Raw genomic sequence first — 27,936 nt, forward strand, 5'->3', positions numbered from 1 at the left:
ATTAATATTGAACCACTGTACTCACATGAACTGATTTAAATATGTTTTTAGTACCTTAATGGATCTTGAGAGAGGAAATGTCATTGCTCCCTGTGGAGGCCTCAAAGAGCCATTGGATTTCAACTAAAATATCTTAATTTGTGTTCTGAAGATTAACGAAGGTCTTACGGGTGTGGAACGGCATGAGTGTAAGTAATAAATAACAATTTTTGGGTGAACTAACCCTTTAAATAAAGGCATTTCTAAAATATTGCCAAATATTTTAAATTAAAAAAAAAAACTCAAATGGCCGTTTTTCTATTAAAACAAAAAAGAAAATAAATAACATGGCATTTTAATGACAACATTTCAAAACGAACATGTGTATCGATTAACTTCGCAGCGCCGAACTACATTTCCCAACATGCACTTCCTGTATAATTCGTCCCGCCCCCTTTTTTTGACTGACAGGTTGTTTGTTTCACTGTTACCAGCTGCTGGCCCATTCCAATCCTTGTCGGAGTGGAAACACGGGGGCCGACAGTCCTCTTTTTTTCTCCCTTCCCGTTTACCTCGTTGTGCTTTCTTTTATTTCACCCCGCTTTACTCTCTTTCTCTCTTTTCCTCGGCAGATAACTTTTCCTTTTCTCTCCCCTCCTTTCCGCTCCGTTTGAAGGTTTTAAAGCCCTGTCCATAAGCTCTACTTAATTATTTATTTATTTATTCTTTCTTTTTTTATCAAAACGGAATAGTCAGTTAATATTTTTTAGATGTACCACAAATGAGAAGACGCAAAAGATGGAGCTGCACATTTTAGAGCACAGTTTAAAAGTAGCAAGTATAGCGAAAGAGGGAATCCAGATTTGCACTCACGGATTAATCAAACTAGCTTTTCTGCCCTCTAAAACAAGGTAAGTAGCTTCATTAATCAAGTTTGCGTTGTGTTGTTAAACCTGTGTTCACTGTCCGTTAAATATCTTCTTGAAGAATCTGACTCGGAATCACATTAGCTCACCGCTACGCACCTCTTATGGGAGCCAGATGCACTTCCAGCACTTCTGTACGTTTTTAATCCAAATGTATATGTGCTCCATGTAAGAGGCGCAAGACATTAAGTAAGCGGTCATGGGTGTTTTGTTTAGCAGTGTGATTGTCTGTGCTGTTGCTTAAGTTCATTCGACGGTAGAGGGGTGTGTGTACGTGATCGGGGTTGTTTTTCTTCTCGGGCAGCGGTATAAATATACGGAGGGGGATGTGGCTTTAAATCTCCGTCTGTGATGCTCAATGCACGACCACGTATTCAGCATCACGGCTTTGATACAGCTGAAGGGGGCTTTCTGATGACTTGATGTTGTGAAGCTTATCTTTTCAGTGCTTTAATCAAAAACTGAGCTGTTTTGATCATTAGTTTGAAAGAGATCTACTTGAAGTGCACTCTGTGGCACTGGTGGAAACCTGTAAACAACAGGGAAAAGTTGTGGCCTGAACATGATTTGCATTAATTTGGTGCATTGGTTCACTTCCTGTGAAAAAAAAAAAAAGAAATGTATTTTTTTCTTTTTTTTTTTACCACCTTTTGTGTTAAGTAATGCACAATCAGTGATTGCAGCTGGTAAGGTTGTGCAGTTGTGTTGTATCTCATAATGATGCACCCTCAGATGAGGGGCTTTTGTGAAAGACTATCTATTCATAGAGTCTCAATGGCCCTTGCTGTGTTTGCGTAAGCAAAGTGTGTTAGCGCATCTCCAGTCCGGCTCCAGAGTCTGAACCTCAGGGAGAAATATCCTGCTTGGTCATTTAGTCTCGTAAGACTGTGGACACACACACACACACACAGACAGAGGCCTTTAGCTAGAGTTAAAGTGGTTAAGACAGAGTAGGTTGTTTTCATGTCTGAGTTACTGTCTTGATTAAAAAAAAAAAAGTCGGCAGCTTAGATCAAGGGCCTAATTCCCCTCAGGCCTCTTTAATTTTGCATGTTTATTTGCTATTGCGTTCAGAAATCTCATTTTCCAGGGCATTTCATGATCAGATGCTTTATTGGTTCTGTCATGTTTGACATGCTTGTTTTGAAAAAGACTAACTGCATTCAAGAGAATGCAATTAAAGGATTAGTTCACTTCAGAGTTAAATTTCCTGATCATTTACTAACCCTCATGTCATCCAAGTTGTTTATGTCTTTCTTCTGTCAAAAAGAAATTAAGTTTTGTTTTTTTTGTTTTTTTGAGGAAAACATTCTAGGATTATTCTCCATTTAGTGGACTTCAACGGCTTCCAACAGTTGAAGGTCCAAATTGCAGTTTCAGTGCAGCTTCAAATGGCTCTACACGATCCCAGCTGAGGAATAAAGGTCTTATCTACCAAAATCGGTCTTCAAAAAAAAAAAAAAAAATACATATACTTTTTAACCACAATTGCTCATCTTGCACAAGCTCTGCGCCACTCATTACGTAATCATGTTGGAAAGGTCACGTGTGGCGTAGGCGGAAGTACCGAGCAAGTATCTGCAAAGTGAACATGCAAAGACTAAGTCAAACACCCTTTACAAAAAAAGGTAAAACAATGATGTGGGACACTATTGAAGTTTGAGGAGAAAATGAGTGCGAGAGTTTTTCGGCCTATCGTGGTACTATGTCTACGTCACGCGTGACCTTTACAACGTGATTACGTAATGGAGGCGCATCACAGAGCTAGTTCAAGACGAGCATTTGTGGTTAATATCGCATTCATTATCGCAGATGAATCGCCTTCGATAATGAACGCGATATTGCGTAGCTTGTCAGTGAACTACGGTTCTGTCTATTAAATGCCGCTCCATTTGAAAGCAGGTGATGGCGATTTAGCGGTAATCAGGGAACCGGCTTTACTGACGAATTGTGTTCATGGGGCGCAGTTTAACATGTCTTAATGCTTTGTTTTGAAAAAAAAAAAAAAACTATTTTTCATATATTTTACCTTTAATTCTACACCGCTGTTTCCGTTGTCATTTGAACAGCTGGTTTTACTTCCTCATTTTATGATACCACTCCCTCCGAAATACGCAATGGGTTTTGATTGGTTAGCTGGACCAGTGTACTGTGATTCACTGAAGCGTCTGGAAATGCCACGCCCCTTACCATTAGTTGTTGCATGTGCTTCAGTGGAAATGTAAATAACGGCGTCTATATTGCCATATCAAATTGAGCCCGAATCAGACCCAGATAGCAGTAATGATGAAGAGGGTCAAGCAGAACCTCTGCAAGCACGGCTTTTAAATGAATAAAACGTACTTACAGTTAGAAGCTCCTGTTTATGGGCCCTGTTTTTAAAGTGGTTTTTAAACTGCTTCATCTTTCAGTAATGGCCTTGGTGCAAATCCAGCATTGAACTTGTGTAGATTCCGCGCCGCATCCAGTGTAGAAAATATCACAGATAATAATGGGTTCTATAATCTTTTCATCGCGCGTCCGGTGTAGACAACTCTTCCGTTTCCATAATGCTGCGCGACATGGCCTCGCCCACTTTGTTGCATGTTCCCGTGGGCAGGGTTTATGTTAATTGCAGGGTTTATGATGTCACCAATCCGGGAAGAAGCTTGTTGCAGTCCAAACCGCGTGTTTTTGTAGGCATTAAACTGCCATAACTTTAAAAGACAATATCTCCGTTTGCATTGAACTTTCAGCACTGTAACTTTGCAGATACTGTTTATGCTCAAGCAGCAACATTACACACTAACTAAAGTTAAAAAAGTGAAATCGCAATGAACCACCCCTTTAATTTCTTTTTGACTGAAGAAAGAAAGACCTAAACATCTTGGATGACATGGGTGTGAGTAAATTATCAGGAAATTTTAATTGTGAACTAATCCTTTAAAGCGGAACTCGGTAAGATTTGCAAAGCTCCCCCTACAGGTTCCTTCAGTGAATCACACTGTCGTAAATACTCCAAGCGCAGCTCTGGACTACAACGACAACAGCGCTAACAAGCGCAGTAGTTTTGGGTAATTGTCTTATAAAGTCATAATATATACATTGTTTTTGAATTACCGTAAAGCATTTTGTCACTCTCGCGTGAACATGAGGCGAGATTGTGTCGGGTTTGTGAGATTGCAGCTCAACTTGCAAGTGCTGTTTTCTGGCGTAGACATGCCCGAGGGGGTTAGTGCACGCCTCAAACACACCACTACAAGTCAATTAACCATCGTAAGGACTTAGAAAACTACTTATGAAGGTAAAAAAAAGTTACTTAGTTCTGCTTTAAGCAATATATCACACAAGTAAGCTTGATATATATTGGTATTTGACAATAATAAAATAAAATAAAAAAGCATGGAAACACTTTATTTTAGTGTCCTTGTTTCATATGTTACATGTACTTATCATAGTAATTGTGCATAATTACATGCAACTAACCCTCAACAAAACCCTTATCCTACCTTAACCCTATAGTAAATGCATATTGTTAATTAATATTACTCAGTACTTAAATTTATAATTACGCTGTAACAATGACACCTTAAAATGAAGTTTAATGTAAAACATCGGCTAGAAGTTAGACAATTTTGAGTAGATAACTTTTCATTTCAGCTCAAAGATGTTTTGTCATGACTCAGAGCCTGGAACGGTAATGATGACATCATCTCTGATCGAAAGGAAAAATACTGAAAGTAATTGTAGGCAAGGTCTTCCTACAAATGCAGGGTTATTAATTTGTGAATTGAAGATTTATCACAGTAAAAAGCTTTGCAGCTGGGCTGTTTTTAACATTCAGGTTCTGTTTGCAGTGACATATTCCTCCTTGTGGTTTGCATCTGGCTTTGAACAGCGTTTCTTCAGGGATTTCTTTTGTATTCGGTGCTGCATGTTTTGCCCATCAGGCCATGAAATCCATTTTAAGATCCAAATGCAATTTAATGTAAAAGTAGCATTTTTTATGTGGTTATTTTTCAGATTTTTAATCTTTCAATTGATTTTGACTTGGCAAACATCTTTATGCTAGGAGACTGTGGAAACCCTTGTTTTTCTGTCACAGAGGCACAGCTTGACTCAACTTATTTAGTAGCTGTTTGTGAAGTCTCTCAGAGTGATGCAGAATGCGCACAACACAAAGGGGAGCTCTGGAAATAGTTGCTTACAGTTTGAAACATTGTGGCCAGCCCTCAGGTTGTGCTGTTTGCCCAGCAAGATATAGAGGAAGCAGTTTTCACTCAGGAATATACAATATAACAACAGCCAACCAAATGCAGTGTCACCATAAAAAAAAAAGACTATATGATTTTCAGCAGTTTTTCAATGTTTCAGGGCTTGGCTCTGTTGAAGTACAATAAGTGTAGTCTAGTTGACTCTCCTAGTTTATAAAATAGCACGGTCACACTTTAGATTAGGGTCCAATTCTCACTATTAACTAACTATTAGCTATGACATTTGCCTCAATGAACTCATTATTACTGCTTATTAAAGTAGTTGTTAAGTTTAGGTATTGGTAGGATTTGGATAGGATTAGGGAAGTAGAATATGGTTATGCAGAATAAGGCATTAATGTGCTTTATAGGTACTAATAAACAGCCAGTATCCTAGCAATATGTATGTTAATAAGCAACTAGTTCATAAGAAGAATTGGATTGGACCAATTTCACAATTCAGTCAACTCCCATTGGATAAAATCAAGTCCAGGCCTACATTCTTCTCATTCTACTTAAATGCATGTTCACCTCGCAAAAAAAAGTTTCATATTGTATGAACACAAACTATTGAAACTTCTCAAAATATCATCTTTTGTGTTCCTCAGAAAAAAAATAAAGTCTTGGGGAAGGGTTAACACAATGCGTTTTTGCTGATTATAAAAACATGAGACGCATGTAAGTAAAACAGAAACAGAAAAGAGGACCAGTCCGCTGTTAGACGCCTGCTTTCAAACGCTCCCGCTTTCAAATCAAACACTTCCGTGTGCTTTCAAACGCTCCCGTGCGTTGATCATTGTAGCCAATCACAGACATATATGTTGAGCGTGTGAAAACAAAAGCCAATCAGAGGTGTTTACGAATCCGCTCAACGGCATCACATTTTTAAAATTTCAGTACCGACTTGGTATCACGGTCAGCACTTTTGACAACACTACTACAGATGCTTTTTTTAATAATTGAACTGCACGTTTTTAAAATGCTGTTTCATGTGTGAGACGCTGCAAAAGACTATTAAAGACGTCTGTCTAGCGTGCTTACATTGAAAAACAATGGAAAAGTAGCACAGTCAAATGAAAAATGGTGCATTCCATGTGAACGGCCTCTAGGTTTGGAATGGCATGAGGATGAATTTTCATTTTGGTGTGAGCCAAATGTGCATATTGTGTTTGAAAATGTGTAATTTTTTAAAATATTTGTTCTTTTGCTCCAGTGGATTTCACGGTGATGTCAAAGTGTTTTTTTCTTTTCTTTTTTTTTTTTTTTTTTCTTTTTTCAGTCTGCAGTTCCAGCAACATTACCAGATAAACAGGAACAACAACCTTGAAATTTCAGAGGTTCTCCCTTAAAAAATAGGAAATAAAAAGGAAGAGGTAATTTTTTTAGAGAAACTGTTCGAATCAATAAGTGTGTGTGTCCTCAGAGACCTCAGGAACAGTTGTTAGAAGCACATTTCCGAGCAGAGGCTCTGAGCAAGTGAGTCATAGCCTGTTAAATTTACAGTGATGATATTTTGTTGCTCTGATTTAGGGGAATAAGATCTGTCTTTCCCTTATGATTATTCCTTTGTTTTCTATTGCCTATCTCAGGACTCTCAAAATAGTGTAGATCCATCATTGTGTCTCTTCAAAATTCACCCCATAGCTCAATGAATTCCTAGTGGTGCAGAAAGGTTGATTTTTATGTGGAAAAATAACTGAGTGAATTTGTTCAGATGCCCCTTTATTTAAAAAATTCATCTTGGTTTTGAGTCTGACCCAGCAAAGCATTTCGTACTAGTGCTTAAAACAATTCAAGCAATACTTCATCAATACCCTATATGAAGACATCTACACTCCGTATACCTTTCTTCTGTGCTATGCTGGGTCATTTAATGATTCAGTGACACAGCACCAGAAATGTCCATCAGCTTGCAAAAACCTTGAAAAAAAAAAGTACCCTCCCCAGGCCCACTTTAGCAGTATCAGATAAAAGGCTGCTTTCCAGAGTCAACAAGTTGCCTTCCTTCCCCCTAGAGGCAAAATGATACACTATGTGGGTGGACAGGCTCATAAATAAAGACTCCTCTTACCTGGTATCTGGAGCCATTTGGGGTGTACAAGCAGCTTTACGAGCCAGCTGCGGTTACATGGCATTTGTGCAGCAATGTATGATGGTTTATTCTTGCACATGCAGCACAGATATATTTTTCCTATGTTGTCATCTTTGGGGAAATAATTTACACTGTGAGCAGGGCCAGAACATATAGAATGTGAGGGGGTTCGTTTTCATAAGGGGGGCATACTTTTTTGTGACCTATTTTTAACAAACTGTATTTATTATAACTGAAATAGACCAAGTTCTATATTAAAACAGAAGAACAGAACACAAGATAGTCCAGTCAACAACTACACCAAAACCCATTTGCATTCTGCTTACACAAAACTTGAGTTACAAAAGCTCTTCTACCAACACATTAATAATAAAAACAATTCATAGATGGCAATAAAAATCTGTCACATATTAAATTGTACTCGCCAGAGTCTCTACTCTTAAAGTTGAATCTTTAAACCACATTCTTTTACCCTTGGTGTTTCTGCCAAAATTCGATTGAGATGCGCAGCTGTGCAAAGAAATCACATATATGATATAAACCTGCAATACTGTACACTTACTGTATGTCTTATGTTTTATATCTATCATGCTACAGCCAAACTGCATATTGTAATTTTAATAAACAGAGGTACTTCTAACACAATATAAATATTAAAAGGTCTGCTGTTGGAGACTTGCCATTGGCTGTTGTATTTGAGTAATTAATGAGGTAGGTCTAGGTTTGGATGCTGTTTTGGGCATGTTTTCGATAGTCATTTATAAATATAATTGTTTCCATTTCCGTTTTGCGTAATAATGCGTTAAGATAATGTTATTTAAAGTTGCTATTATAGAGATTACTGTTCCTGTGAGCTAAATGCTGCTGAATCAATCATGCCAGTGTTGCTAAGTCTGCATTTTTCCCACAGAACTGGGTCCACTTTTAAGCCATTGCTGTGGGTTGATTCCCCATGGATGTACAAATTCAGTGGAGTTTGGAGAATTTGGCCCCCCAACGGAGAAGGATGAATTGAGCTATTTTTGATTAGCTATTGGGTTAGTTTTGTTGCACAGACCTGGAAACCCTTGTGTAATGGAATATGAGCATGGCCAAATCCACAAACATTTTTTGTTTTTTTTAGTAAGGAAAACTATTACTGACATTTTAGAATCATTAAATTTAAGCTTTTCTTGAAAATGATGTGCTACAATGTAAAGACTGTGTCTAAAGAATTAGTTTGACCAACTAGCAGTTAACAAAGGCGTAATCAGTCGTACTTTTCCAACATTTTTATGTAACTGACTTAAAAAGTCTTGAAGAAAAAATTCAGATGATTAACTTTTAAGACTAGTCTAATCAGTTTATGCTACCAGACACTGGTACATGGATATGAGTGTTGATTTTGATATGAGTGTTGTAATTTTTACTTTCCTAAATTATTAGGAGTCCTCTCCACAAGCTTCCATCATTAAAAAAACAAATCCGTAAGCCTGAGCAATAGACTGTTATTTTTGTCAGTTAATTATTCGTAACCAGGGCCTAAAATTAACACTCGCCAAGTGCCAAATGCGAATAAAAATTTGCATTGACGGGTATATGAAACTCTATTACTTACCAGTTACTCACCTGTAACATTTTTATGAATTCTAACAATGCATGAACGTGAACAAATGTGAATGATGCTCGGGACGGTTGACAGTAGAGCTGTCAAACAATTAATCGCGATTAATCGCATACAAAATAAAAGTTTGAGTTTGCATAATATATGTGTGTGTAAATAATATGTATATATAAATACACACAAATTAATGCATATATTTAAGAGAAATATGTTATTAATGTACAAAAATGTATTTATATATAATATAAATTATATAAAAATATAAATAAATACATTAACAATGCTTTTTACAGCCAAAGTCACAGTGATGTTCTGGTCCTTCGATATGAGTGATGCTTTTCTCGTTTTTTTGTTTTTTTTGTTTGTTTGATTACAAATTAGCTTACAAAAGTAATAGCACACACCTCATCTTAACAAGCTTCTGTCATTCATGTCTATTCAGTTGTGTGCCAAAGTTAATACTTCAAATCCCAACGCCTGAGCAATGGACTTGCAAAGTGTGCATGTGGTCTGTGATCTACGTATGTGAGGCTGTTGGAGTAAATTGATGTTTATAGAAGCTTCTCAGGAATATGTTATTAACTCTGCTGCTTCTTGGCTCATAATTTCCATCTCTTTCTCTCTTCGCTTGTCCACAGATGTAAGTTCTTTAGTTTAACCGAAACTCCTGAGGATTACACCATCATCGTGGATGAAGATGGCTTTAAAGGTAGGTGTTGTGGTTACTCTTTTACTAAGAGTGCACTGGGTTTAGTGCAGCCAGGCAAGATTAAGTCATGTAAAGTACCACAGATTCTCTATAATTCCTTGTAGCTTGACTCTCTGCCAATGTTTGACCACATATTGCTCCATCAACGGTCCCCAACCCCCCAACACACACATTTCCATTATGGGTTACTAGGGGTTAAGATGTCATTGGCTTTGGTTTTGTGGTTGATTGAGTGAATCCATGTCATTACACACTGGTTACCAAGGTGAAACCCATTTGTTGCCATGGATACCAGAAGCTCTGTGTTGCGAAACAGGTACAGGTATTTTAAAATCCCAGGAAATTTGTGTGCATGTTGGCAGCTTTTCCACCCATATTTCATTTGGAGAACAATAAATCTGACACCTGAATGTGTCTGAACACTCTTGGTCTGGATCTTTCCCCGAGTTATCAATTAGGAAGGAAATCAATTAAGTAATGTGGCTATTAGTCAGTGTTTGTTAGCTGTGAGTCCATATTACATAGACAAAATTCTCTTTTTAACTCGCCAGCATTTTTTTTTTATTTTTATAGTTACATTTTTGATAATTTACACAGAACGTTCATGGCCCCCAAATATTTTGTTGTATGAATATCTGAACAAGCAATATATGAAAAGAAAGACCAGAGCCTTTGCTTTTAAACAAAGCATTTCTTTTTCATTTGGTAATGTTAGGTAGTTTTGATTTATATGCTGTTTAATTGTTTGATGATCATATTATTTTACATGTGCATAAGCAATGCTTTTATCGCTTGTTTCTGCTGCTTTTTCACCTGTGTTTTGATCTGGAGATTCAGTACTCGTTCGGAAGATGCGTAATAGCACCCCCTATTGTATAACTGGGAGAACATGGATTGCCAGAAATTTCCATCAATGGCAGGGAAAGAGTTAAAAGGGACTGTCTTTCTCTTCCAATTCAATTTATTTGTTTAGTGCTTTTCATGATGCATATCATTTCAAATCAACTTTACAGAAAATGTCTACATTACAAGTTACACTACATTCCAGTAAAACAAACAAAAAATATTGATAACTCCTGTTGCACTACACAGATGTCTGTACAGTCAGAAACTCCCTCCCACTAAAACCACCTCCAACAGATTATCAAATATCAAATCATGTCAAGGGCAGTGATGTAACTGAAGCCTATTTGTTATTTTACAATAGGGATAAGCTTTCGATATGCACCACCCCAACTTCCTGTTTCAATAGCAAATTTATCAACACAGGGAAAAAGCTGTGTCATGGTTTCATTGGGTCTTGAAACACTTCATTCCTCACATAGTAAATTTAGATAGATAGATTGCAAAGCAAAGAGTGTTAATGTCACATTCATTGTTCACGTGCCTCTTTTTTTTTTTTTTTTTTTTGACACTGTTTTTCTGTGTTTGTCTGTTTCAGAGCTGCCAGAATCTGAGTATCTCAGTGTGGCCGATGCGACGTGGTTGGCTCTTAATGTGGTGTCCGGGGGCGGGAGCGCCACCAGCTCTCAGCCAATCGGAGTAACGAAAATAGCAAAATCAGTCATCGCCCCGTTGGCAGACCATAATATCTCGGTATTCATGCTGTCGACGTATCAGACTGATTTTATATTGGTGAGTGTCATAGATGCTTAGGCTATAGAAGATATGAACTCTTAATTATTCAATAATTTTCCCCCATTAAAACGTTTGACGTACAAATGAATAGTACTTTTGACATTTTTGAAAGTGATATACACATGAGAATAAGGAAATTCATATGTAAGCATAATTTATATTTGTCTACAGAAATAATTTCATGAAATCCTTTACATGAAATTTAAGATAAACAAATTCAGTCAAGAGTTTCCAAACTTTTGACAGGTGTTGTAATTCACAATGCATACACACACTGCCTGATGACAGAAAACTTACACTACTGCTCAAAAGTTTGGGGTCAGTTCGATTTTTTTTCTTTTTTGAAGTAATTAGTACTTTTATTTAATTGATGGTAAGTGACATTAAAAACATTTAAAATGTTACAAATGATTTCCATTTCAAATAATTGCGGTTCTTTTTGAAATTTCTATTCATAAAATAATTCTGAAAAAAATGTATCATTGTTTCCACAAAAATATTAAGCATATTAAGAATTGTTTTCAACATTGATAATAATAATAATAAAAGTTTCTTGAGCAGCAAATAATCACTGAAGACTGGGGTAATGATGCTGAAAATTCAGCTCTGCATCACAGGAATAAATTACATTTAACAATATATTCAAATAGAAAACCGTTTTTCACAATATTACTGTTTTTACTGTATTTTTGTTCAAAATATTTTATCAGTTTTATAATTTATGTGCATCTTTACGGAAGAGGATTAGGGCTAAGCAATAATAAAAAAATAAAACCATCTCGAGATTAAAGTTGTTAAATTACGAGAACAAATTTGTTAAATTATGAGATGTCGTTAAATTTCGAGAAAAAAGTTGAGATAAAATGTTGAGAATAAACTCATTAAATTATGAGAATAAAGTCATTCAATTACGAGAAAAAAGTCATTAAATTATGAGAACAAATTCGTAATTTAATGACTTTTTTCTCATAATTTAATGACTTTATTCTCAACATTTCATCTCGACCTTTTTCTCGAAATTTTACAACTTTAATCTCAATGTTTTTTTGTTTTTTTTTATTGCTTGGCCCTAATCCTCTTCCATACATCTTGGCGTTTCCATCAAGTGTTTTTTTTTTTATGCAATATACCCATAAACCCATACCCATACCCATTAAAATGCACATAAAAATAGGTGGAAGGGAACATAGCTAATGTGAGAGAGTGAGCTCGTGGGATGAATTTCGTTCTCTTTCATGTAGTTCGCTTCACTTTTAGTATAGTATAGTATCGCCTCATAGAATCATCTCCGATTTATTCCAGGGTTTACACTAAGACTACCCTCATTAATTAAACTTCAGGAAATGATACAAATGCACACATAAAGCATTAATGTTTTTAGTTCTTGATCATAAGAAAAAAAAAATGCAGTATTTACATGACAAACATGATGCAGTCTATTGCGAAAGATTATATAAAAACAAGCCCTGTAATCTGAATATATTTAATTTTATCAGCAGTTAAAATACAGATTCACACCTTCCCAATTTCATTGAATAAGATGAAACTGTTGCTTGTAATTTCATGTAGGACATGGTATATGATGACATATGATGGTTATTGCTTTTGGATGATCATCGAACTCTTTACATAAACTGCAAATACAGTAAATACTAAGCTAGTCATCACTTCCCCTTTCCTCAAACCAACCCATCTACCATGACCACAGCCTAGTGCTGTCATCTCAGCACATTTCCATTATGTGTGCGTGTTTATGAACACATGCCCAGTCTACCAGTGGTGGCACGGTCACCAGAGCCTGTTTATGAAAATAACAAGAAATGTGGGAGCGATGGTAATCTGGGGGTAGTTATGTAAAGAGGATAAAGCCTGTGGATCAGCAGCCGCTTACTGGAATTTACCGGAAAGTTCACGTTCCACACCAGCTGCTCCCAGACAGAGGAATAATCACAGAGCTTTATAGAAAGAGAGGAGATGACCTGCCTCCTGTGCTGGGCCACTGGAGAGGCCACTTCCTTCTCATCCTCTGCCCTGTTCTTCGCTCTTGGCCTGGTTACTCAAAACTTTAAAAGCAATTCAGAAATACCCATCTGTATCGGGCCCATCAGGCCTAGAGCACACCAATGTCTACTTTATTCAGATAGCTAAAAAAAGTGAAAGAGAATATTGTCTTCCAGAGGAGTTGTTGAAGGATTTAAGATTACCATCCCTGGAAAGGATTCACTGTTGTGTAAGGCTGAGCTTAATAGTCTAAAATATACCAGATATTATATTTCAGCGTCTTGATGATATTTAAAGGGTTAGTTCACCCAAAAATTACAATTGTCATAAATGCACATTGGACATTAATATTTTGGTAAATTGCTTTTTGCGCAAACAAAGCACTCGTCACATCGTAAAAGTAAGGTTAAAACACTGGAGTCACTTTTATGATGTTTTACTGCCTTTCTGGGGCTTGAAAGTTATAGTTGTCTAGCAGTCAGTGTTTGGACAGAAAGCTCTCAGTTTTCGTTAAAAAGACCTTCATCAAAGATTTCTGTTCCGAAGAAACAGGTTTTATGGGTTTTGAACAACATGAGGGTGAGTAATTAATGCCATAATTTTCATTTTTGGGTGAACTAACCCTTTTAATATTTGTATTCAGTATATAATTATTATTATTATTATTACAACCGTTGTTGCTTAATGCAAGAAATGACATACAGCAAAAATGTAGCTAAAATATCTAAAGAATGTTTTGCACAAAATGAACACAAAATGATTAATTATTTTCATAAATATGCACATTTTTACTAAAACATGTAAAAACGTAGCTTTTGTTTCACAAATGAATCAAACTTACCAACTCTAACACCATTTTTGCTAATGAAGTTTAAGGCCCAATCTCAATTCTATTTTATACCCCTTCCCCTTACCCCTATGCCTACCCCTTCCCCTTGCCCCTATGCCTACCCCTTCCCCTTGCCCCTTGAAACAGAGTGTCAAGGGGTAGGGCTGAAAATATTCCCCTAAGAAATGGGACACCACTACTAGAACGTTACACGTCATCATAAGTCATCGCTAGCTCCTACGTCATAGATGCGCCAATGTTTATCACACACTTCTAAGATGCCATCGATAGCTGTAGTGATCTCTGTTGCTTGGGCGACAGCTATTTTTTTGCATTTGTCTTCAGTTCTTCGCATAAGACAAAGGAGACGAGCCTGCGTTTTTCCTCAGGAGTCTCTGGTTGATACAGAACATACAATACTGATGAATAAGCACGCAAACTGAATGCACTTTTTGTTTATATCATGTAACGTACACGTATTTATGGATGTAACCACAACAAAACAAAACATTAATCAGGCATGCAGCAAAAAGACATGTTAGCTGCCACTGGATTTGAATTTATGTTGTCAAATCAACACGGGTTTCAATAAAATATAAAAAAATATGTTGTGGAACTATCATAAAGTAAAAAACATTAGCGAACTTTTTTCATAGCGATTTTAACAAATCTTTTTTCAGAGAACATAACCGTATACATGAACACAAGATTAAGTGATTATTTATTAATAAAATACTGTTTACCGTAAAAAAAAAATACTTACATTTATGGGTCTCTCTGCTTGCTCGGTCGGCCATGTTGGAAATTTATCATACCCCTTCGTCTGAAGTGTGGTCCTGAAAAATCTTTGTTTGAAGGGCTACCTGGCCCTTCCCCCTACCCCTTCCTCTCCAACCAAATGAGAATTGGGACACCCCTACCCCTTCATGTGAACGCACAAAACAAAGGGGAAGGGGAAAGGGTAAGGGGTAGAATTGGGATTAGGCCTAAATCAGAAGTTCTGGAGAAAGTAGTTTTTACCCAATTAGTAATTATAGACCTTTTTGGAGGTAAAAAAATAAAAAAAATCAGTGTTTGTTTTCCAGTTGGGTTTTAGAGCACAATACAGTATACAATCAGCCCTTTTAAAAGTTTGCAATGATATTTTATTAACTGTCAATTCCGGAGGTTCAGCCGTCTTGGTGTTATTGGTTCTTAGTTTGATACTGTAGATCACACTATGTCGGAATTCGAGTGCTTTAAGTCTTATTTGTCAAATAGAAGCTTTGAAGTCAATGTTGGTGAATTTTTATCGACATCAGCTCCTGCTTTTTATCGACCTCACCTCACCTGTGGGGTCCCTCAAGGGTCCATTCTTGGTCCACTCCTTTTTTCACTATATATGCTCCCTTTGGGATCTATTTTTAAGAAACATAATGTTTCTTTTCACTGTTATGCAGATGACACACAGATTTATCTGCCGTTTCAACAGAATAACAAGAATGCCCTCTTTTAGCCTGTCTAAAAGGCAGGAACACACCAAGCCGACGGTCGGCCGTCGGGCAGTTTTTCTTCGTCGGCCGACTAAGTTTTCTCAATGTGTTTCGCATCGTCGGCTGAAGTTGGTCCTCGTCGGCTTTTTTTGACCGATTTGAAATGTTGAATCGGCGTCGGAGCTCGTCGGTCCGTCGGACCATCTGATCATTCTGATTGGCTGTTCAGATACTGCCATCTGTTGGTTCGTAAAGGCATTTCATCTCACGCAGGCGCAGAACTGACGTGCTACTTGGCTGTCTAGCATCAGTTTGGTGTGTCAAGGCCAACTGTGGACACAGACACTGCCAACGTGAGCCAACCCCGCAGTCTGCTTTCGTCGCCACTAGTTCGTCAGTGTCGGCTTGGTGTGTTTCAGCCTATGAAGGCTGGATGTCTCTAAATGATTTAAAACTCAATGAAAACAAAACAGATTATTAAATTTGTACCAACTGATAATTTTAATCTTGGTTCACTAGCATAATGAAATGCTGGTGAAGAATCTGGGTGTTTTATTTGACAAAGCTTTTAAATTTGATAAGCAAATAAATACTGTCAAATCCAGCTTTTTCCACTTGAGACTTTTGGCCAAAGTCAAGACATTTCTCTCTTTTAAGGACCTTGAGAAAGTCATTCATGCCTTTTATTTTTTTCAAGGCTTGATTATTGTAATTCTCTTTGTACAGGAGTCAGCCCCAGACAGTGTTGTTGCGTTTGCAGGTAGTACAAAATGCAGCCGCTTGAATGCCTATACTTTTTTGCTTTATTTATGAAGCACAATTTTAAAGTACAGAGATGCCACTACAACATAAACCTAATAGGCAAATTAAAACATTAAAGCCTCATTAAAATGATTGAAGTATTTGTGATATTGCAAGCAAAATTTAATTGTCTGTGTATATATATTTTGCCCAGCCCTACTGTTGTTGTTTCTGTGTAAAAAGTTTGCTCTTGTTTGGCTATATTTCGTTTTCTAATGAGGTTATGACGGTTCAACGTAATGTTTGAAGATGTTTTAATTCTCTGGAGCTTTTGTAAGCTCATAAAAGTAGTCCTAGGAAACTGTATATCCATAGATAGTTGCTCTTGAAATGCTGTGCGCTGCTCATTTAGTGCACCCATCAAGGCCTCACTGGAACACTCTGAGTTTCAGCTTAATTGGTTGCTTAAGCCATCCTTATGTATTGTTTTTACTGTAATGTATTCTGGGTTTGGTAGTGGTGTTTGAAATGCAAATGAATGTTCCTTTTGTGATTTGTGTTTGAATCAGCTGGTTTTGGTTACTGAAGAAAATGGCAGAAGTGTAATATTAGGGTTTCTACTTATGCATGTTTTTATTTCCCATTTATGCTGAACGTCTCTGCCATAAATCCCCCCCCCCAAAAAAAAAAGTTTGGTTTGTGTTTGTACACATCCAGATAACTTGCTTGGTATTTGTCATCTCTACTTTAGATACTGCAGTACATCATTATCTAACAGGGTTTGGCACTGTCTGCAAACATTTTGTATATGTTTTACAATTATTTATTCCCTCCTTGAACACCTGAGCTCATTAAACCTGGTACATCACATAATATTTTTATTAAATAAAAACTAAATACCAATGTATGATTCTGTCCATAGGTTCGAGAGAGGGATCTGCCTATGGTCATGCACACGCTGTCTTCGGAATTCACTCTGCTGAGGGTTGTCAACGGAGAAACTGTTGCTGCCAACAGTACCGGGGTCACCAATGGTTTTGTCAAGCCTAAACTGGGTAACCATCAGTCATTAGTCTGAGTGTGTGTCGACACAAGGCATCTTGTGCATTTACGGTACCAGTTGATGCTTCCGAAATTTAAAGTGCCCCTATTATGCTTTTTCTGATATCCCCTTTCATGTAGTGTGTAATATAGCTGTTTGTGAATGTAAAAAGTCGGCAAATAGTTATTGTCTCCCAAAGGAAAGAAGTGATTTCTGAACTTCCTGAAATGAGTCATCAGTAATTCCAGTCTTACTACTGGTTCGAACCAAGCATGCCACAGGAGAGTCCTGAAAAGTGAAGCCAAAAAGCGTCTGGATCGCCCCCAGGTTGCTGGAAGCAATGAAGGTCATAAACTCCGCCCTCTCCATGAAATGTAGTGGGACATGACACAAACTAAACCATCAAATTACACTTTAAAAATGTATTATTTTTTTTTTCTATAGACGGTTTCTGTAATTTTAGGCAGTTTTTATCATGCTGGTGTTAGTTCAAGTGTTCATTCTTCAAAAAAAGGTTGGTTTTAGTTAGTTATTTGCAGTGTTGGGGAAGCTACTCAGAAACTGTAGTTTGACAAGCTACAAGCTACTCATAAATTAAAGTAGTTAAACTACAGTCAAGCTACCCTTTTGAAAAAGTAGTTAGCTACACAAGTTACTGTGCGTTCACACCGCCGGCGGCGAGAGCGTCAAAGTGACGCTAGTCATTCATTTTCAATGAGAGCCGGCGGCGGCGCGGCGCGTCTTGGACGGTGAGAGCGTCGAGGAGAGTTGAAATCAGGTTAACTTTATGGTAATGAGCTATGACGCGGTTCGGCGGCAACCAATTAGAATGTAGAGATCCTCGCTTGAGAGGCTTCCGATTGTTTGACGCGACTTGTGATTTACTTTGGCTCTGCTTTGACCCTCCCGTCGGCGGCGGTTTGAACGAACAGTACAGCGTTGTTGGCAGGGCGGCCAAGGCGAATGTTGACGCTCTCGCCGCCGGCGGTGTGAACACTGTCTATGGGTGTGAACCATAGACTGGTGTGAACGCACGGTTACTAACAAAAAGTAGCTAACTACATTGAAACTACTTTGATTTTTTTTATTATTTTTTTTTTTTTATGACATAGCTTATAAATAACTGGATAACTGTTAATGAAGAATGTTTAAGTAAGATGTATGGGGTTTAAAACAAAGCAATGCATTACAATTATGATTTCAAAGCGTACTGTTTTATTTTGTAAACTATATCAAAAGATACAATACTCAAATGTAGCCTATATCTGACACAGACTCTCTTTGCACGCTTTATATATAATACATTCAGAATTTTAATATAAGTTTTGTTTATCATGCAATAGTATGAGAGGACCGACCACCAATTGCACTCTGCAGTTTCAGAAGTGATTTCTACATATAAATGCAGGATTCACACTTAAAATTGCTACCATAACCATAACACGGGACAAAAATATGCAATGAGAATAAGCAATGTAAATGCAGACTAGAAAAATCTTAGAATTTTTGTATCAATATTTTTGAAATTCTTTTCCAATTATTTGAAAAATGACTTAAAATCTTAAATGTCTCACTGTATATATTGCTATTCTTATTATGGTGTTTACACATTACATCTACACGTTACTATAGCACCCTCACTTATTTCAGAAGCACCTCTAATGATTTGATTCTGGAACCGGACCTGCACTTAAATTGGATACACGGAAAAATGCAGGTTAAACTCACAGCACATGCAGTGATGAAGCTTTGAGACGCAAATCATGTGCTTCTTGCGTGAACATTCTCATACCCGAGCAACCTATTAGATCAGCCTTTGCCGTGTGATAAGTGCACTAAGCTATGTTTCGATTTTGTGTTCTGTTCAACTGATGGATGCTTTGCCCTTTACATAATCAGAAGATCTCTTCTCGATGAACTGATATAGCCACAAAATGCGTGATTTAACAATAGATGGCGGTAATACACGATTTTAGTCCGTGATCTGAAGTGCTGCTTCATAAATGAGCTCGTCAACGTAAATTGGAACGTAGCTTTTGGTCGCGCTACACCGATACTTGAAAATGTAGTTAACTACTGGAAAAGCTACACTGTTTTAAAAGCTACTGAAAAATGTAGTTAAACTAGTAGCGCCGCTACATGTAGTTAACTACTCCCCAACACTGGTTATTTGTTGCTATTAAAACGGGGGTGAGACATCATGATTGACAGCTTCTTTGAGTGAAGTAGTCACTGAGGCACCAACGGATGTTTTTTCTGGATCTTCAAGAGGTGATTGGAGCTTTAACTTTCTTTTCTACATTTCCATAACTGTTTATCTCACACAGACAAAATGAGTTGTTCTGAGTTTGGGCAGGACCTCGATAGCGCGGCTCCACTTCGCGCTCACTACTGCGCAAACTCGGGCTCTAAGTTCACTATGCGAAGACTCGAGACTCAGTCTCAGTCAGTACCACATTGGCACACTGGCACCTTCAGTTGCTACAATGGAAGAGAGTGAAGGTGTGTCGTCCATCTTTTTTTTTTACAGTCTATGGTTCAAACTGTAAAAAAATTGCATAATGTCTGCCTATTGTCTTCACTGGCTGTATGTGATGTGAACAACGTCTACTTTGACCCTCAAACACTGTAGTTGTAGCTGAGACTGGAAGAGTTTGATTCATGTTGTTGATATGTCGAGAAGACACTGTTTTCTGTGCTGCGAAAGCAAATCCTTTTTGCATGCACTTCCAAAAGATGAGGACTCGAATTGATATGATAAAACTGACTCCATCGTAAATGTTCATTTTACAGTGTTATACAAGTGCTGAGGAAGCCTCTGGAGGTGAAATTCAGATATGGTAATGGCCGTTTTGTTTCCCACACACTGGAAGCCGTAGACCAATCACAACAGATTGGGCTATCTGACCAATCAGAGCAGAGTAGGCTCTCGGAAAGGAGGGGTTTGGAGAGACAGAATCTTCGATTGAACTGTGTGAGACACTGAGGAAAGAGGTTATGCTGGAATGTATATTATGAGAAAATTAGTGTTTTTGACCTTGGATGCATTGTATCCAATTGTAGGAGACCTCCAAACTTAAATAAGGAGGCTTTAAAATAGCATAATAGGGGCACTTTAAAGGAACCCGAAAATGAAAATCATCATCATTTACTCACCCTCATGTAATTTCAGACTTTTTTCTTCTATGAAACACAATCTTGTTTCTACAGAAAAAAAGTCAGTTATATAGGTTTGGAATGACAGAATTGTTATTTTTGGGTGAACTATTCCTTTAAGCTATTTAATCAAATGATCAGTGTAGATCTTGTATATCAAACCATATTTTACTACCATGACGCAAAGTTTTGGACTTACAGTAGATTCGTCACATTGAGCAGCCAGACCTGTGTAATAGAGAAACATCTGCTGAAAGTGTTTGTGGTGTAGTTAGCTTCTGCCTTTGGCAGTCATGTTTGACATTCTGTGTTTAAGGTCAACATGAAACCAACTGAACATATGTTCTTGATCTTATTGTGCACAATTCATTGGTGCACGTTATTGTAAAGGAAATAATGTCCTTTTGTGAACTTCCATCAAAATGTAATAAGTTGCATCTGAAATGACTTTCCTGGTTCCTGGTAGTGATATTAACTGTTTGCCAAATATAAGCAATGTTTCAGGCTGCTGTTGTAAGTCATGCAGTCTATCTTGAAAATAGTTTATGCAGTAATTTCTAGAGACCATATGATGATCATTATTTTGTGCATCATATTTTAATAATGAACATATTATGTTAATTACAGTAGTCAACATTTGAAGTGGATCACAACCTTTCATCAAAGTTGACCTAAAACCTTCTTCTTAGGACAGCTTCGTTCTTAGGAGAACTTTGATAAACTTTTTTGATCCACTTCAGATGTTGACTATATTTTGAGTGCAATAAATAAATAAATAAATATATATTATTACACTCAAAAATATGCATTTTTTCAGAAAGTTACATTTTTCGGTCTAAAATGCCCAAAGACCACCAGTGGGTTAAACAACTTATCAGACTTATAAATGCATCCCTTCATGAAACATCCTGACCGACACACCAGCGGTGGATCTGCATTGTTAATGCTTGAATGTTTACAGGCCATTATTGTAAAATAAACAACTCTCTTCTTCCTTTCCTCAGTCCCTCGGCCAATCATTCACCCTCTCTCCAGCCCCAGTAACATGTTCTGCGTTACCAGCCTTGACCCCGACACGCTGCCCTCGGTGGCCACGCTGCTCATGGATGTCATGTTCTACTCGGGCGGGTAAGAGCTCCACGCCAGGCCTCTCCTCCTGGCTCACATATGGCAATAACCGAGAGCCATCTGCCAGATCTATTAGAGAATGATGATAACACACACAGGTCGCAGTAGGGAGTGCATTACGTGACGACTGGAAATAAGACGAACAGTGTGTATTTGTACTATTTTGCTCTTCCTTATAGAGGCTGAACTTGTTTACTGCTCCGACATTGGCATCAGGCCAACCCTTAGAGGGAAAGCTCAGATCAGTGTTGACTTTATCATACTCCTCCCATTTTTTTTTTCTATTCCTTGCAAAAGTGTCAGCTGAGTTCAGCTCTAATGAAGCTTGTGTAACAACAAGAATCCCTGCTGTGCTTCATTACAGAGCAAAAGAGACCGGGGGACAGAGCGAGGATTCTGGACACATTCGCTTTTTCTCCTTCTCCCTGATCGAGGGCTACATCTCTCTAGTTATGGATGAGCAGACGACCCGGAGGTGAGACCCCACCCTGCTCTGCCTCGAACACTCTATTGAAGTCAACATGAAAACACTTTTGACCTCATTTAAGTTCTCAATACACACCCCTGGTCTTGTGCATGATTCATCAGCGCATGTTATAGACCTTAGTCAGGGTAGCGCCACATGTAATTTTTGGTTGTGAGGGATAGAATAAAGTTCAATTGATTGTACTGTTGTGTAACAACATAGCAATTGTTCTGTTAACCAGTCTTTCTGTGGGGAAAAAAAAGTTTTAAAAGTTGTGAAAATTGTGATCTGAACGTTTATACAGTGCATGCTTTTGGAAAGACTGTAAGTCTATCCTTCACAGCTTCTTTTTCATCTGCGTTAAATTCAATAACCTCTGAAATGACTACTGTTTGGCTGACGTCACCTACTCCATTATTTTTTTTTCCCAACACATTTTCTCCAGCCACCTGTAATACACTTTGTATTAATCGCCCACTTTTCTTGATCCAATTATTTCCCAATCTCTTTTCCTTGTTCAAATGAAAAGTCACATCACAGTCAATTCAGTCATTTACTCACCCTCGTGTCATTCTGAACCCATTAGACTTTCGTTCATTATTCAAAACACAAAGAAAGATATTTTTAATGAAACCTGAGAGATTTCTGTTCCTCCATTGAAAGTCCACGCAACCAAAACTTTGAAACTTTAAAAAGTTCATAAAGATATTGTAAAGTAATAAAACCCCATATGAAACCTCATTGGTTCTTTCAGAAGCTCAACCATACTTGCATAACACAGAATAAATCTAATAATAATCTAAATCATAGAATAAATTATTATAAAGTGATCGTTTCTCTTCCGTAGATCTGTGAACTTTTTTGAAGCGACAACATTTTAATCTCTCAGGTTTTCATTTCTTCATTTGTGTTTCAAAGATGAACTTTCAGTTCATTGTTATATACACAAACAATATTAGACTGCATCAGTTGTAAAAGTGGATTTCTTTCTTTTGAGTCAACTTTGTCTGCAGTGGTTTCATCAACATTAGCACCATCTTTCAGCTTTTTCTTCTTTGTGTTTACGGTTAAAATGTAACTTGCCTAATGAATTTATTTCTGATTAAATGTACAGTGTCTTTGTTTTTTTTTTTATCATTACACATGGTTTAGATGCTGCTTTTTTCTTGTCAGGTTTCCAAACAATGTCCTCTTCACCAGCGCATCAGGAGAGCTTTGGAAAATGGTCCGCATCGGAGGACAACCCTTAGGGTTTGGTGAGTTCAGGCTAAAACTGGGTAACCCGCCTGCTGTTACTGTGACAATGAAAATCCCTTTGACCTGAGCAATATCTAGGAACCAGAATTTTGGCTTGGTTCTTTAGACTTGAGCCAGTAAGCAAGCACACAGAACACCCTAGCAACATGCTAAAAACAACTAAAACATGTTAGCAAATGCTTAGCTACATTCTGTCATTATGATAGCACTCATATTTAGTTTGATTTGTAAATCTCTAGATTTTTGGTGTAACTTAAAGGGTTAGTTCACCCAAAAATGAAAATTTTGTCATTAAGTACTCGCCCTCATGTCGTTCCACACCCACAAGACCTTTGTTGTTTTTTGATGAAATCTGAGAGGTATATGACGTCCTTTGGATGAGATGTTAAACCGAGGTCCTGACTCTCTGTGGTCATTAAAAATCCCATGGCACTTCTTGTAAAGAGTAGGGGTGTAACCCCGGTGTCCTGGCCAAATTCCCTCCATAGGCCCTTACCTATCATGGCCTCCTAATAATCCCCATCCATTGAATTGGCTTTCACTCTCTCTCCTCTCCACCTACAGCTGGTGTGTGGTGAGCGCACTGGTGCCGTTGTACTGTGACTGCCGTCGCATTATCCAAGTGGATGCTGCACACTGGTGGTGGATGAGGAGAGACCCCTGATATGATTGTACAGTAGTACATATGAAAGCGCTATATAAATGCCTCATTCATATCATGAGTCGTCCCTAGTTTAACCATTTAACCACCACATTCAAGGTCCAGAAAGGTAGTAAAGACATTGTTAAAGGGTTAGTTCACCCAAAAATGAAAATTATGTCATGACTCACCCTCATGTCGTTCCAAACACGTAAGACCTCCGTTCATCTTCGGAACACAGTTTAGGATATTTTAGATTTAGTCCGAGAGCTTTCTGTCCCTCCATTAAAAATGTATGTACGGCATACTGTCCATGTCCAGAAAGGTAATAAAAACATCATCAAAGTAGTCCATGTGACATCAGTGGGTTAGTTAGAAGTTTTTGAAGCATCGAAAATACATTTTGGTCCAAAAATAACAAAAACTACAACTTTATTCAGCATTGTCTTCTCTTCCGGGTCTGTCAATTCGGGTTCACGACTCCGCAGTGACGCTGCTGACGTGTTATCCGGTGCGTCCCTAGTTCAATGGAATCGATTCAATGGAATTGATTCAATGGAATCGATTCAATGGAATCGATTCCGGAACAGAATACAATGCTGAATAAAGTCGTAGTTTTTGTTATTTTTGGACCAAAATGTATTTTTGATGCTTCAAAAACTTCTAACCAAACCTCTGATGTCACATGGACTACTTTGATGATGTTTTTATTACCTTTCTGGACATGGACAGTATACCGTACATACATTTTCAATGGAGGGACAGAAAGCTCTCGAACTAAATCTAAAATATCTTAAACTGTGTTCCGAAGATGAACTGAGGTCTTACGGGTTTGGAACGACATGAGGGTGAGTCATGACATAATTTTCATTTTTGGGTGAACGAACCCTTTAAAACTGTCGATGTGACTGCAGTGGTTCAACCTAAATTTTATCAAATGACAAGAATACTTTTTGCATGTAAAAAAAAAACAAAAAAAAAAACATGACTTTATTCAACAATCTCAGATCTTCCCTATCATTATCATTGCGTAGTTGCCGCAGTAAGCACACTTCAGTGATTCAGTGTTTAAATCCAAATGCCGGCTCAGTATTGGCCGACGCTGTTCATGTGAGCCGCACGAGGCATGCATGTGATGCTGACGCAGGAGCCGGCCAATAATAAGTCTGCGTTCTGACGTAGAATCTGGGAGCGCTGGACGTAAACAACAAATGAGAATGACACAGAAGAGAAGAGATTGAATGAAGTCGTTATTTTTGTTTTGTTTTAGCACACAAAAAGTATTCTCGTCGCTTCATAACATTAAGGTTGAACCACTGCAGTCTCATCGACTGTTTTAACAATGACTTTAGTACCTTTCTGGATCTTGAAAGTGTTGCTGTCTATGGACGAGTCATATACCTCTCAAATTTCATCCAAAATATCTTATTTTGTGTTCTGAAGATGAACGAAGGTCTTACGGGTGTGGATCGACATGAGGGTGAATAATTAATGACAGAATTTTCATTTTTGGGTGAATTAACCCTTTAAGGTGCACTTTTTGCAACATTTTGAGACAAAAAAGGTCCATCTTCATCTATTGTCAATTGTGCAGCGATATATATGAAGCTCTCACACACGTCCCTTTCAAACCAAGCTGCCAGTAGTTGGTCAATGTGTTGAATTTGCATGACCAGAAGTCATTCCTTGTGAAATTCCCGATCATGTGGTTTCCTTCCCGATCATGTGACCAGACTTCTATGCACAATATACCTCAGTAAATAAGATCAAATGCACAACTGTAAACTTGAGGCTGTGGTAGTTGGATTTCTAATGAAAGTCTTTTGTCCTCCATCAGATGAATGTGGCATTGTGGCTCAGATATCTGAACCGCTGGCGACCGCTGACATTCCAGCCTATTATATCAGTACCTTCAAGTTCGATCACGCTCTAGTGAGTTTCGCCATTCACAAATAATCGCTTTCCCATCTACTAATATTCAGAATGTGAGGGCAGTGTTTAACACCAGCCATCTTGTCTCCACCCAGGTTCCTGAGGAGAACATCCAGAGCGTGATCGGAGCCTTGAGGACCAATGAGAGCACAGGACAGTGAGACGTTTGGACGGGAGTCCCACTTCCCTGAAAACATTTAGATTTCTTATGTCAAACTCTTAAAGTGCCAAGATCTTACCTGAGGGGTGGTTATGGGAGAAGAATTTGAAGGGGAATGAATAAGCGAGGGGGCGGGGGGTCTAGTCTTGCAGTCGGTATTGAGCGACAACATCACTTCCTGTCTGTTTCCTGCAAAAAAGAAAACCCTAATCCCCACCCACCTCTACAGGGACCCTGCGATAGTGTGAATCCAGTGTTTTTCTTCTCTTCTTTTTTCCCCGCCCCTCTTCCTCTTATCCACTCCTCCTCATCCTCCGCACATCATTGTACCATGGCAACAGGGCCTGGACTTCAGATAGCGATTCTTAAGATGTTGCAAATAACCATTATGTACTAGCGGCAGGTCCTCCTCCTAGAGGACACAGAATGTACTCCAATGTATCTCGAGATTTATTTTTAGTTTTTCCTGCCCCCCTCCTCCTGTTTTCCCTTGCAGTGCCAAGACACGGGGCATAAACACACTCCTTGTCTAAAACATGTTTTTTTGGATGCTATTTGATGGTTCAGGGGTTTTGTGTGTGTGTGTGTTCTCCAAAATGGTCCAGTCACAAGTTCAGTCTGTGAAAGAAGCTTTTCACGCTCATTGTTTGGAAAGTTTACCGTTTTTATTTAGAGCTTTTTGTTTCTTTCCCCTCACCTCAATCTTATGTTCACATTTCAATGCCAAGTGGCTGGGTAATGAATTAGTAGCTGTTGTTGTTGCTGTTGTTGTTGTTGTTTTTGCCTTCAAAGTACAATCAATGGGTTTTCTGTCCACCCAGCCGAGTTGGCAGCAATTGGAAATGAGGATTCAGGTGAGGTGAAACCGTTCACACGCCCTTGTTCAGGTTAAAATACACATACACGAATTGTGCAGTTTACTGTAATTCTGGTTTTAAACGCTCGGTCTGATGGGGACGTCGTTTTTTATTTCTGCCCTGGAGTCGTTGCGCGCTTGCGATCGCACAAAATGCCTCTTTAGTCTTCACCACTACTCGCTCTTTTGAGTATTTTGCAAAGCTGTCTCTTCATCCACAGAGGAAACTGTTGGGGGAACCTGTCGTTTGTTGAATGTTAGTTAAGGTCAGGTGTCGCAGACACTGGCGTTAGTTTAGGCCTTCAAGCTCCCCTTGTCTGCACTTTATTTAAGGTCTATCTTACAGATCTTACTCTTCTGATGTGAAATACCGGGGACGAGTATCTTCCCCTTGAAGGAGTCTCTTTTTGAAGGGGTCACTTGTTGCTCTTTACACAAGGATGGGTGTCTTTTTTCCACAAGCTTTTCTTCTATCAGCTATCAAGCAGAAATTTGCAAAACCATACATTTATCAGTGTTAAGAAGGGGTGACCTGTTTGTTTTCAGACAATTAAAGACATGAAACTTTTTTTTTTTTTTTTTTAAATCGTTACTTTTCTTCCCCACTGCTTGAACCATGTTTTCTTAAGCGTACAGTGGGGGTTTACATCATGCAAAACTAGACCATGTGCCAATTGCGGATTTATCTAGTTTATGAAGATATTTAGTCATATCTGTGATTTACAAATGATTTCTGTGGGATGATATTTGCTGAAGCTACTTCTAACTACCCATATGAATGATTGATTTGGAGAATCTGATTAAACCAGCTCAGACACCAGAAAAGATCATGAATTGATTGCTTTTGTTTCACCTTCATGAATTTTTTTTTCTGTCTCTTGACACAAAGTGTAGGTCAGAAACTGTTCCTTTATACTTGCACATTAAAGAGGGTGACTTTCAACTATTCCCTTCTTTTCCCTCAGAATGTATACTGCTTTATAAATGGTACTATGTGATCTATCAATACAGTTTGGTACAAATAAAATGTACTTGATTCTGAAGGATAGAGGAATTTTAATATAACTTCAAATGACA

The 27,936-nt window shown here is 38.0% G+C and overlaps 1 protein-coding gene across 1 annotated transcript; it reads left to right on the forward strand.

The window, feature by feature from the left end:
- Nucleotides 1–314: 314 nt before the first annotated feature.
- On the forward strand, nt 315–27,805 carry castor2 (cytosolic arginine sensor for mTORC1 subunit 2). Its single transcript, XM_067408007.1, has 9 exons — nt 315–890; nt 9,471–9,541; nt 10,983–11,176; nt 17,145–17,277; nt 21,425–21,548; nt 21,913–22,023; nt 23,188–23,270; nt 25,749–25,843; nt 25,939–27,805. The coding sequence occupies exons 1-9, from the start codon at nt 778–780 to the stop codon at nt 26,002–26,004; spliced, it is 990 nt and encodes a 329-aa protein (XP_067264108.1). The 5' UTR covers nt 315–777; the 3' UTR covers nt 26,005–27,805.
- The last annotated feature ends 131 nt before the right edge of the window (nt 27,806–27,936 follow it).

Source organism: Chanodichthys erythropterus, chromosome 13 (assembly GCF_024489055.1).
Source record: "Chanodichthys erythropterus isolate Z2021 chromosome 13, ASM2448905v1, whole genome shotgun sequence".
NCBI classification, from domain to species: Eukaryota; Metazoa; Chordata; class Actinopteri; order Cypriniformes; family Xenocyprididae; genus Chanodichthys; species Chanodichthys erythropterus.